At 41.7% G+C, this 13,818-nt stretch overlaps 1 protein-coding gene across 4 annotated transcripts in view; it reads left to right on the top strand.

Moving 5' to 3' along the window:
* The window catches only part of LOC132829118 (uncharacterized), a 116,463-nt gene that overhangs the window by 58,679 nt on the left and 43,966 nt on the right, over window positions 1-13,818 (top strand). For all 4 annotated transcript variants that reach the window (XM_060846441.1, XM_060846458.1, XM_060846449.1 and 1 more), the window contains 2 exons: window positions 2,319-2,442; window positions 7,207-7,351. In XM_060846441.1, the coding sequence (XP_060702424.1) occupies window positions 2,319-2,442; window positions 7,207-7,351 (269 nt within the window). The remainder of the gene's footprint in view (window positions 1-2,318; window positions 2,443-7,206; window positions 7,352-13,818) is intronic.

Below are 13,818 nucleotides of genomic sequence, written 5' to 3' on the forward strand. Positions count from 1 at the left end.
CCGTCATCTGGCACTTCACCTGTGACTATTGATAATACAAATATCTCAGCATGGGACCCGACAATCACTTCCCTAGCTTCCTGAGGATTTATCCATTTTTATGCGTTTCAAGGCATCCAGCACTACTTCCTCTGCAATATGGACATTTTTCAAGATGTCACCATTCTACATCTTCCATGTCCTTCTCCACATTGATGCAAAATACTCACTTAATATCTCCCCATCTCCCGTGGCTCCACACAAAAGGCTGCCTTGCTGATCTTTGAAGGGCCCTATTCTATCCTTAGTTATACTTTTGTCTTTAATGTATTTGTAAAAACCCTTTGGTTTCTCCTTAACCCTATTTGCCAAAGTTATCTCATGTCCCCTTTTTTTGCTTCCTGATTTCCCTCTTGGGTATACTCCTACTTCCTTTATACACTTCTAAGGATTCACTTGATCTCTCCTAGCTATTCCTGACATATGTTTCCTTTTTCTTAACCAAAGCCACAATTTCTTTAGTCATCCAGCTTTTCATACACCTACCAACCTTTCCTTTCACCCTGACAGGAATATACTTTCTCTAGACTTTTTTGTACCTCATTGTGAAGATTTCCCACTTTCCAGCTGTCCCTTTACCTGTGAACATCTGTCCCCAATCAGCTTTTGTAAATTCTTGCCTAATACCGTCAAAATTGGCCTTCCTGCAGTTTAGAACTCCAACTGTCAGGCTGGTTTGTTCTTTTTCATCTCTATTTTAAAACTAATAGAATTATGGTTGCTGGCCCCAAAGTGCTCCCCCACTGATACCTCAGTCACCTGCCCTGCCTTATTTCCCAAGAGTAGGTCAAGTTTTGCACCTTTCCTAGTAGGTACATCGACGTACTGAATCAGAAAATTTTCTTGTACTCTTAACAAATTCTTCTCCATCTAAACCATTAATACTATGGCAGTCCCAGTTTATGTTTGGAAAGTTAAAATCCCCTACCATAACCACCAGAATATTCTTACAGGTAACTGAGATCTCCTTACAAATTCCTTCCAGTGCCGCCTTTTGTCTGCCCTCCCTCCTTTACTAGCCCTATTTGCTGTTCCACCCTTCCCATGCTACCTTGTCCCATTTCTCCCCTGAGATTACTTTTCCATCTCATCACATTTCCACATTGCCCCGATAGCCTCTTTCCAAGTTCACAAACAGTTCCTTCATCGACAGCTTGAAAATCATCTGATTTAAATTAAACAATCTGTTGTACCCAAACTAAACAAAGGCAGCCCTGACATTAGAAGGTAATTTCCAGAATTCTGATGACAGCAAACATACAGAAATACCAAATTTATTTGCTCTTGAGATGTGTCATTTCACTATCTCAAGTGATGTTTACATTTTATCTGATTTAATGTGTAGCTCGATGAACTGCAATATAGTGAGGCATTTAGCATATTGTTTGGCATAATATTATATCTTTCCCCTCTCATCCTAAATATATGCCCTCTAGTTCTGGATTCCCCCCACCCCAGGGAAAAGAACCTTTGTCTATTTACCGTATCTCATGACCCTCATGATTTTGTAAACCTCTATAAGGTCACCCCTTACCCTCTGAGGCTCCAGGGAAAACAGCCCCAGCCTATTCAACCTCTCCTGTAGCTCAAATCCTCCAACCCTGGCAACATCCTTGTAAATTTTTTGTATTCCAACAGGGGTCTAACCAATGTCCTGCACAGCTGCAACATGACCTCCCAACTCCTGTACTCAATACTCTGACCAATAAAGAAAACATACCAAACGCCGCGTTCACTATCCTATCTACCTGCGGCTCCACTTTCAAGGAACTTATGAACCTGCGCTCCAAGGTCTCCTTGTTCAGCAACACTGCCTAGGACTTTACCATTAAGTGTAGAAGTCCTGCTAAGATTCGCCTTCCCAAAATGCAGCACCTCGCATTTATCTGAATTAAATTCCATCTGCCACTCCTCAGTCCATTGGCCCGTCTGATCAAGATCCTTCAGTTTTGGAAACCTGGTTGGCTTGGACCCTGTAGGGTCCGTTTCTGTACTGTATGACTTTATATTTAAAACCAAATTCTCTGTTTTGGAACATGTGGAAGTCTAAGCAGGGTCATATCCTGTGAATATGTGTGCCACATTAATGTAGGGAAGGAATACACAGACAGGAAAAGTGTAAGAATGCTGTTTGGGATTTGGTCATGAGGATGCAATTTACTGATTGATATGTTGAGTATCATGATCAAGCAGATTAGAATTTAACAACACACTTAATAGTTATGATTGAAGTGGAATTTTTCCTTATTATACAGCTGGTTTTAATGTTTGTTTTGTAGGACTGATCTCCGCCCCTGTGAAGGTGAAAGTGTCAGTGTGGTCCTCAGCATTTACTCAGGCACTGGAAGCAAAAGGAAAGCTGCTTAACATCATCAATGAACGTCTCAAGAGTGAGGAGGATGGGTGAGTATTATCAAAATCATAAAAGCAAAATAATGTGCATGCTGTAAATTTGAAATAAAACAAGTGTATTAAATGTTCAGCAAATCTGTCAGCATCTGTGGAAAACTATTTTTTCAACCTCTCCTGTAGCTCAAATCCTCCAACCCTGGCAACTTGAAATGTTAAATCTGTTTCTCTGCCAGAGCTGCCCAACTTACTGAGTATTTCCCGAACTTTATTTGAATGTTAGGGTAATCTTCCTTTTTAAACTGCCCATTTTTAACTACTTCCTTTACATTCCAACCTTGGTTCATCTGGTTAGTGTGTTGGAATACTAGAGTATTCATGTAGCACTGTATGGAAGGCAAAAGTTCCTTTCTCAAGAGTGAATCTTGACAAGTTTGCTCCTAAAGATAAGGATGAGGTTTCCATGCACGATCAGTTGCATCTAGTCATAATCTCGGAAGACCATCAAATCCTCAAAGTCAGTGCTATCTGCAAGTGCTTTGGTGGCAGGGGTTTCTGCATCATGGAACTTAATTTCATTTTATCTTCAATGAAAATAAAGTATTCAGAATTGTAAGAAATACAAATCAAAAGTGCCCATGGGACAGAAATCTGAATCTTTTAAGATTTCTCTCCATGCCAAGAGGGCACTATATCCTGATCCTCTCAAACAAGTGATACTTTTGTTCTACCTTGATTCTCCTCCACATTGTCTGATTTTTGGGCTTGCGGTGTGTTTTGGGAAGCAATAATTTGTTTCCAAATCCCTCAAAGCCCCGCTTATATTTTTGAACTCCCTCATTCCACTTGACATTTTCTGACTGTAATTCAATATTTTTCCAGTGTTCTCTTCAGTTTTTGTTGTGCCCTGTCATATGCCTGCTGTTCCCAGCAAGATTGAAGTACAATATTTTCCAACCAATTGTCACTTACCTACCCAATCCCTGAACTCATTGTAGTTATTTATTTAGCTATGAGACGCATACATGCATTTTCAGATTTGTTTCAGAACTTAAGTTTATTTTGCCTTTTTGACCTTTTATAAAAAGCCCATTGAGTGTTCACTCATCCTTGTGTCAAGCCGTTCCACAACTTGGCCCAGACATACCTGTTCAAAGTTTGTGCGAAGATTTGTAGCTCGGGTGCTTCTTGTAGTGGTTCTGTTCGCCGAACTGGAAGTTTTTGTTGCAAACGTTTCGTCCCCTGACTAGGAGACATCATCAGTGCTGTGGAGCCTCCTGCGAATAAATGCCAGAAGAAACATCAAAGAAGCGCTTCACAGGAGGCTCCACAGCACTGATGATGTCTCCTAGCCAGGGGACGAAACGTTTGCAACAAAAACTTCCAGTTCGGCGAACAGAACCACTACAGACATACCTGTCACTGTAATTCCCTATAAAATATCAATGCCTTTGTATACTCATGGCTTTGCTGGAGCAACCTCGTGTATTTAACTCCAACTGTTGCTTCTCAGGCCTATGATCTCAACTACTGTGATTCTATTTCTGACAACACTAGCATCGTAATTTACGAGTCACAGATTCTCCAGAAAGGGGGTCAAAGTCATGTGTAATTTTGGAGCTTATTAAAGACCAAAACTTTGCATATGTGCCATCAGGAAACCTATTCAGCCCATAACTGATCAGAACGGTTTAATGGTTCTGATGCAGGTGTATGCTAATCTCCATGGCTAATGGCAGCAGTCTCCCCAACAGCTGCTAGTTCTGGATGAAGCTGATCCCCATTACAGATGTGAGTCTCTTCCTTTCTCCGTATTCTTAGGATAACCAAAGTCTTTGGCCAAAACCAGTATAGATATTTCAAAAAAAGCTCTCCTCTGCCCAGAATCTAACAGTGGTGCTGGGCCAGAGCCAGTATCTATCGTACTCAAGAAGCTTTTTTCCTGTCTGAAGTGATTTTTCTATTTCAGGAGCCTGTTTGTATGTTTTATTTATTCAATTATCTATTAAGATTAGATTAGATTAGATTAGATTACTTACAGTGTGGAAACAGGCCCTTCAGCCCAACAAGTCCACACCAACCTGCCGAAGCGCAACCCACCCATACCCCTACATTGACCCCTTATCTGACATTACGGGCAATTTAGCATGGCCAGTTCACCTGACCTGCACATCTTTGGACTGTGGGAGGAAACCGGAGCACCCGGAGGAAACCCACGCAGACACGGGGAGAACGTGCAGACTCCACACAGTCAGTCGCCTGAGTCGGGAATTGAACCCGGGTCTCAGGCGCTGTGAGACAGCAGTGCTAACCACTGTGCCACCGTGTCACCCACAAAAAAATGTGCCGCCCATTAACAATGGACAAATATTCAAGTTAGTCCTTCCTACTTCTGAGTCCTTGAGGCCATCTTGTAGTTCATCACTTGCTAGATGTTCTACTCAACCTTCGGGCAGTTACAGGGAGAACTAGCTATTTGGATACAGAACTAGCTCAAAGGTAGAAGACAGTGTGTGGTGGTGGAGGGTTGTTTTTCAGACTGCAGGCCTGTGACCGTTGGAGTGCCACAAGGATCGGTGTCGGCTCCACTACTTTTCATCATTTATATAAATTATTTGGATGTGAGCATAAGAGGTATAGTTAATAAGTTTGCAGTTGACACCAAAATTGGAGGTGTGGTGGACAGCAAATAAGGTTACCTCAGATTAAAATGGGATCTTGATCAGATGGATCAATGGGCTGAGGATGGCAGATGGAGTTTAATTGAGATAAACGTGAGGTGCTGCATTTTGGGTAAGCAAGGTTTTTTTCCCCTAGGGTTAGATTTAGGGTGAGGGGGGTACGGTATAATAAAGACCTAAGGGCCAACCTTTTCACGCAGAGGGTGGTGCATGTGTGAAATGGCTGCCAGAGGAAGTGGTGGAGGGTAGTACAATTGTAACATTTAAAAGGCATCTGCATGGGTATATGAATAGGAAGGGTTTGGAGGGATATGGGCAACATGCTGGCAGGTGGGATTGATTGGGGTGGGATATCTGGTCGGCATGAACGAGTTGGACTGAAGGGTCTGTTTCCTGTTTCTGAGTTCATATTTGGGTGATGAGGTCACCTCACCTTTTTATTGTAGGTAAAGATATAGTCTCCATAGTCTTGATGGGTCATGGCTGCTCTCTCATTAGAGAGAGGTGACTGGTGGTGGTTTAATCTGAGGGTCACCATGTCTCAGACAAGGGGAGAGATTGACGAAGAGAATCCTCCATGATGGCCTTAGATAGCACAGGTAAAAACTCTCACTGTTAGTATCACGCTGAATTTCAAACCAGCCATCTCGCCAACTAAGATAACCAATATCCCCAGAAGAGGGATGAGTGAGAAGCAAGAGGTCTATAGTTCTATGATCAGTAAGCTTTCTTGCCAGGAGTTGAAAATGAGCTTAAGGCAGGAAGGTATATCTTTCCCATCTTGTCAGACTCTATCTCCACTAGCTCCAAGATGCAATAAAACATCTCCTGGACAGCTGAGAAAATCCTTGTCTCCTGCCAGCTATGCTCTGCTTTCTTCTCTTCTGTTATACCTTGCCGTGCAAGAGATGGCAGATTGTCATTGCTTGTGTGCTGGTATACAAGTCATATGGGATTAGTTGAGGAGTATGGAACCAGTGAGAGGTAGGTGTAAGGCTTGCAGCTTTGGCAGTTGTCTGAGAGTAGGTTGGAACGGCTGAATACTCTTGTGATTTCTAAATGCTAAGGAATGCTGCTGGATAAATGGGGTTTTGGTGCTTTGAGCAGCATGAGAGGTTGATGGTGGGAGATATTGATAAAAATGGATTCATTGACTTTAATTGCCTATGTGAGGTTACTAAACTTCCTATGATATTGCTGACAGGTATTCAGATGCAGACTTCAGGAACGGATCTCTCTGGGTGCCTGCTCTCAGTTGTTTTTATCCACCTCTGTTGCTTCCTGTGCTGTATCAATTACCTTGGAATTGTTTTGTTTGCCATGTTTTAAATTCCCGAAACTGTATTCAGTACAGTTTCCCCTTTAAATAAGGACAGATTATTCTTAACCAGTACTGGGCTTACAGCATATTTGACTAACTCCATGGTGAGCACAGAGGAAACCGGCATGAGGGAAGTGCTAATTCCACACTACAGGTACAGTAATTGGCTAGGAATACGAAATTTCCATTGGAACCGACATGGGCAGATTGTGAATCATGACCACCCACCCTCAAACCAAAGAAACCAAGCACCTGAATTTTTAGCCGTGATCAATTTGAATAAAACATTCTATCGCAGATTGAATGGAGGCAGCATAGTGGCTCAGTGAGTAGCACTGTGGCCTCACAGCGCCAGGGGCCAGAAATCGATTCTTGCCTCGGGCGACAGTGGAGTTTGCACGTTCTCCCCATGTCTGCGTGGGTTTCCAGCAGGTGCTCCGGTTTCCTCCCACAGTTCAAAGATGTGCAGGTTAGGTGAATTGGCCATGCTAAGTTGTCCAAAGTGTTCAGGGACGTGTAGGTTAAGTGTATTAGTCAGGGGTAAATGTAGAGTAATAGGGAATGGGTTTGGGCGGGATACTCTTTGGAGGGTCAGTGTGGACTTGGGCTAAAGAGCCTGTTTCCAAATTGCAGGGATTCTATTAGAACATTCTATCAGCTATAGAATCAGCAGTTTCATAGCTACTCACTATCTCCGAACATTTTGTCAAGCTTTCTAATGAAAACCTCTATCGTTCATGTTCTCTGTAGTTACAGTACTCCAGTATTAATCAATAAATTTGTAAATGTGTAATTTTAACTTGATAACTTTAACAGGCTCATCTCCAAAATAAAGACTATACCATTCCCAGAAAATACCAGCGCAGCACAGCATCTTCTTCTGTTCATTTCGGCATTAATCCCCAAGGCGGTTGCATCGTTGTTGACTTCCTTTACAGTGGAGCTTGCTGGCTCAGACAAGGTATACTTATAAAATATGCTGTTTTATACTATTCCTAAAACTGTAACTAAAGTTGATCAAGATCGTTTCTCTGCTGGCTCTACGTCTTAATCAAAGTGATCAATTTAATTTAAATATTGGTTTCAATATATTTCTTCCTCCTTCCAGACTGATTATCTTTTGCCCCAGTAAAATTACTGATTGTTCTTTAATGCTATTTTCCAACCTGTTCCTTCCAACTATTTCTGTTCTGTGCTTTGGTCTACCCTTTCATTCGACTATCTCCATTTCTCCTCCATTCTGTAGCTTTGTCTGAATGGCCTGTTTGAAGGTGTCATCTTGCAACTCCTCAGGTAATTTTTAGTATATCAGCATTTAAGTATTCCAAGTTATGGTGTTTGCAGTAACATGAATAAATAAAGAAAGTCATAATTTAGTCTCTAAGCTAGGCTACAAAAATATCAATTTATATATTTGCTTCCATTTAATTTATCGCCTTTCCTGTATGAGTGGAATTAAGCATTGCTGACTTGATGATTTATATATGAATGTTTCCTGGAAAACATTTATCTAACTCATTGCTACAACTGAAACGTGTGTGATTGTAAACAAAACTCTCCAAATCTGTCACAGGAATGTTATCAAACAAAATTAGACAGCCACTTGAGATATTGGGTTTGGCAAAGGTGATCAAAGTCTTGGTCAGAGGTAGATTTTAAAAAGGGAGACTGGAGAGGTTAAGGAGATGAATTCCAGAGCTTTAGAACTGTCTGCATGGTTGCCAGTGGTGGAGTAACTAAAATCTGGAATATACAAAAGGCCAGATTTGAAGGAGCAGAAATATCTCTGAATAAATTAACTGGGTTCCTGCATCTTTAGTAGAATAAAATTCCATTATCATGACGCTATCATTAACTGTTCTAAAAGTGTATCTGGTGCGTTGATGCCCTTTAGAAAAGAGAATCTGTTGTCCTTGCCTGGGTCAGCCAGCATGTGATTTATAGTGGTTCATTCTTAATTGGCCTCTGAAATTGTCTAGAAAGATATTCACTTTTGTACAATTATGGATGGGCAGTAAAGCCCGGTGACTCCAACATCCTATTTTTAAAAAAAATTTAGTCGACATTTTAAGTAGGTCTCTGCATAAGATTAGAGTAAATTGGTCTCAAATATATACTCACACATGGTCTGCTCCAGTAGATGTTTTCTCCCACTTCGCTTTACCTTGTACTGTTCAGTGTTTCTGAAGAAAGTACATCCAGGGCCTTCCACTAAGTCTGCCACTGTCACAACCATAAATATGCATTGACACCAAGAAGCACACCTTGTTTATCATGAGAAAGCAAGAAAGGAGCAAATGGGAAATTTCGTGCTTAATGCTCAGCCAATTATTGATGTTCTGTCAGCGTCTCAAACAGCTACCTAGTACTAGACTGTTTCTGGTTGACAGCTTCATTGCTGATTGTTCTTCCAGAAGTCTCCAATGCAGCAAATGAGCAGTGGCAACAGGTGGGATTAAGGAGGAAGAGAACAAAGCTGTACTGAATTCCAGTTACACAAAGCAAGTGATTGTGGAGAATTGGGAACACTGATGTTGGTCTTCCAAACTTGTCCAATGTTTATTCACAAAATCAATCTCATGTAGTCATAAACTTTCTTAAGTTTCAATGACTTGGGCAAATCTTTTTGGATATTTCCCAGCCTGGAAGAGTCACTTGCAAAATTCCATGATTTTCTAGTTTGTTTAACAACCTGCAGGAACTCTGAATTAAATGTAATCAAGCCATGAATAATGGCATTATTCATTTGGTGTAATCCATAATAACTTCCTTTGAGTTAGTGTTTGGTACCAAAAGGTGTCATTAAAGTATCAGCTGAACTAGAAATTTTATCAAATTTTTCAACAGCATCTTCAAAAGCCCTGAAAGTACTTAATCCATCTTCACCCCTCCACTGTGAGCAATATAGTGCACCTATCATCCACGGGAAAGGCAGGAAGCCATCCATCTCCTCCTCTTCAAATTTGGAGATTAAATGGGCAAATTTGAATATTTCCGTAGAATCCATACGGTGTGGAAACAGGCCATTAGGCCCAATAAGTCCTCACTGACCCTCCGAAGAACATCCCATCCAGACCCATCCACCTACCCTGTCCCTGTGACCCTGCATTTCCTGTGGTCAACTCACCTAACCTACACATCCCTGAACACTGTGGACCATATATCATGGCCAGTCCATCTAACTTGCACATCATTGGACTGTGGGAGGAAACTGGAGACCCCGGTGGAAACTCATGCAGGCACGGGGAAAGCGGGCACGTTCCAAACAGACAGTTGCCTGAGGGTGGAATTGAACCTGAATCCCTGGTACTATGAAGCAGTAGTGCTAACCACTGCACTGTCATTCTGGCCATTTCAGTCATAGTCATAGAGATGTGCAGCATGGAAACAGATCCTTCAGTCCAACTTGACCATGCTGACCAGATCTCCTAACCCAATCTAGTCTCATTTGCCAGCACTTGGCCCATATCCCTCTAAACCCTTCCTGTTCATATACCCATCCAGATGTCTTAGAAATGTTGTAATTGCACGAACCTCCACCACTTCCTCTGGCAGCTCATTCCATACACGTACCACCCTCTGCGTGACAAAGTTGCCCCTTCTTTAAATATGATCTGTGTGTGGTTCCCCCACCAGAGCTCCCATTACTGGGGTTTTCTTTTCAGCTGGGGGTGATTCAGTTGGAATTTGTTTTTCCTTTCCTTGAACTCTCCTCTTGCCCCTTCCTTTCTCTCATTTGTCTGTTCCTGGAATTCATTTCTCCTCTCCTTCATTTTCAGTTGGAATCCAAATTTTTAGCTCTGCGGCTCCAGCTTTAGTTTTCGTGCATTCCTCAGTTTCCGGGTCCTAAATATTTTGCCATCCTGGTTTGTTTTTCTGGCTTTCAATAGAACCCAACCTTTAAGTATTGAGCTACCCCTTTTAATTTGTCCAAGGATAGCTTCTAATGTTTTAAGAAGATTGTCAGCTTGCTGTATATGAGTGTTGACATCTAATGTGGACATTTTAGTACTCGATGTTTACAGATCTAAGAAAAGGTTTTTTTTTGCAGCCTTTGAAGGAACAGTTGACTTTTCCCTCATTCCAATTATTTTATGATCAGTCAAGTTAAAAACTTGCAGCAATCAATTTCTATGGTCTTCACTGATATGCCCATCAGCAAGGGGAAGTCCTGAAAAGGAACCAGAGAAAGCAATGCCGATGATCTCAAGGTCTGAGACCATTTCCAGAAACATCTGACAAATATAGGAACCAATGACCAGTAACATAGAATTTCATCAGTGGACAGTCGTACTCGTTCACAAGTGATGGCTGAGGGTGATGAGTAAAGAGTTTGAATATTGCTTTAAAAAAAAATACATTTTGTTGAAGCTTTTTGTCTTGATAGGACAATTTGCAGAGAGAGGAGAATATTGATTGATTGGCAGGTAGATAATCATGAGTGCAAGATGCAAAGCTTCAACAAAAGGTGACTTTTTTTTCTTTGCAACACTATGGTACTCTTCCTGTAGGAATTAATACTCTGGTGTCAAATTATTTGGTTTGCCTTCTCTACTCCCTTAGTTACAGAATAAGCATTAGGTCTTACCACAAGATGGCCTCAGTCAAATACTAAAGCAGACCGACCAGCTAAATTAATTCTACAGCATTGCAATTTAACCAATAGGTGGCATGCATTTAAATACAAAGTTAAAAATCTCACAACACCAGTTTATAGTCCAACAGGTTTATTCGGAAGCACTAGCTTTCAGAGCGCTGCTCTTTCATCAGGTGGTTGTGGAGTATAAGATTGTAGGACACAGAATTTATAGCAACAGTTTCCAGTGTGATGTAACTGAAATTTATACATTGAAAAATACCTTGATTGTTCGTTGTCTTTCAACTGTTAGAATGACTGTTAGTTCCATTTCTTTCATATGTAAATCACAAAACCTTTTTTTAAAATTTACGTTCTCACCTGAGAATGTGAGAAGTGAAACAAACATGGTCATTCTAACAGCTGAGAGACTCAACAAACAATTCAGGTCTTTTTCAATATATAATTTCAGTTACATCACAATAAACTTTTGCTATAAATTCTGTCTTACAATTGTGTAATGCACAACCACCTGATGAAGGAGTAGTGCTTCCAATTAAACCTGTTGGACTATAACTTGGTTTTGTGATTTTTAACATTGTAGGACACAATTTATTGCAAAAGTTTACAGTTTGATGTAACTGAAATTATATACTGAGAAAAACCTGGATTGTTTTAAGTCTCTCATCTTTTAGAGCGGGCATGTTAGTTTCAGTTCTTTCATATGTAAATCTCAGAACTTAAAGGTGCATTCTCAAAATGAACTTTAACAATAGGTGCCATGTTGGCCCAGATAATGCATTAAAGTTGTGAGGTACCCTGTGTGAGGGATTTGCAGCCTCAGTCATCAATCAACACCATTAACTGCCAATCTCCGAGCACCACCCTACAACTCATCCGCTTTATCCTCAACCATAACGGTTTCATCTTTGACAACCAGTTGTTCTTCTAGACACACAACAGCCATGAGGACCAAGTTTGCATCCTAATATGCCAACATCTTCTTGCACAGATTCAAACAAGACAACTTCTCTACACAGGACCTCCAACCAACACTATACACCAAATATATTGACGACATTTTCTTCCTCTGGACGCATGGCAAGGAGTCACTGAAACAACCACACAGTGATATCAATGAGTTTCATCCCACCATCGACCTCACCATGGGCTACTCTCTCATATCTGTCTCACTCTTGGAAACATGCATCTCCATCAAGGATGGGCACCTCAGCATCTCACTCTACTGCAAATCCACGGATAACCTCATGATGCTACACTTCTCTAGCATTCACCCGAAACACATTAAAACAGCCATCCCCTATGGACAAGCCCTACGCGTAAACAGGATCTGCTCAGATGAGGGGGAACATGATGGGCTTTTGGAAGTATTCAGTGATGCCCAACTCATCAACCACCAGTTCTGACATGCCACAGCGAGGAACTGTAATGATTTCCTTATGAGACAGACACAAGCTGTAACCAACAGGGTACCCTTCATAGTCCAGTACTTCCCTGGAGCTGAAAGACTGCCATGTTCTTCACAGTCTGCAACACACCCTCCAATGAGGATGAGCACCTCGCAAAGACCTTCCCCACGCCTCCACTTCTCGCCTTTAAACAACCACCAAACCTCAAACAGATCATTGTTCGCAGCAAACTGCCTGGCTTTCAGGACAACACCATACAACCCTGTCATGGTAGATGCTGCAAGACATGTCAGTGTCAACACCGATACCGCCATTACCATGCAGACACCACCCACCATGTCTGTGGCAGGTACTCATGTGACTCAGCCACCTTTGTCTATCTCATACTCTGCAGGCAAGGATGCCTGAGGCATGGTGCATTGGTGAAACCCTTGCAGAGGCTACGGCAACGGATGAATGGACACGGCGCAGCAATCAACAGACAGGAGCGTGGCCTCTCCTGTCAGAACACATCAGCAGTCTGGGACATTCGACCTCAGACCCTCAGGTGACCATCTCCAAGGCGAACTTCGGGACAGGCAACAATACGAAGTGGCCAAGCAGAAGCTGATAGCCAAGTTCAGTACCCATGGGGTGGCCTCAACCAGGACCTTCAGTTCATGTCGCACTACAGGTGACCCCACTGCACTATGGGCGCACAGACAGATGTGCACTCACATGGTGTACCCTCTCAAAGACTTATACCTTTTTTACACAGTCTCTCACACTTGTCTCACAGACGCTCATTCTGCCCCCTGCCCACTGTGTGCGCACACCCACATGCATGCATGCATACACATAAGTTTGTGAGGTGAATTTGTACTTGCAGAATTACATTTTATTTTGCTCAAAAACTGTATGAATTAATGTAGGATTCTGTGGATCCTTTTTTAGATGAGAATCAGTCTGAACATTAGGGTATAGACAGCCTCATACAGGGTACCTCATGCCTTCAATGCATTATCTGGGCCAACATGGCACCTATTGTTAAAGTTCATTTTGAGAATGCACTTTAAGTTCTGAGATTTACATATGAAAGAACTGAAACTAACATGCCCGCTCTAAAAGATTAGAGATTTAAACAATCCAGGTCCTTCTCAGTATATAATTTGTAATATCCGACTGTAAACTTTTGCAATAAATTCTGTGTCCTACACACACCTACTCCACAACCACCTGATGAGGGAGCAGTGCTCTGAAAACTAGTGCTTCCAAATAAACCTATTGGACTATAACCTGGTTTGTGATTTTTGAAGTTTGTACAGTCCAGTCCAACACCGCCACCTCCAAGTTATGCATTTACGTAGATCTCTGGTCCACATTCCACTCTCATATGATCACACTGGCCCATAACGCAGATTCAAATTGTGACGACTTTTCAGC

Source organism: Hemiscyllium ocellatum, chromosome 2, assembly GCF_020745735.1.
Source record: "Hemiscyllium ocellatum isolate sHemOce1 chromosome 2, sHemOce1.pat.X.cur, whole genome shotgun sequence".
In the NCBI taxonomy this organism is placed as follows: domain Eukaryota; kingdom Metazoa; phylum Chordata; class Chondrichthyes; order Orectolobiformes; family Hemiscylliidae; genus Hemiscyllium; species Hemiscyllium ocellatum.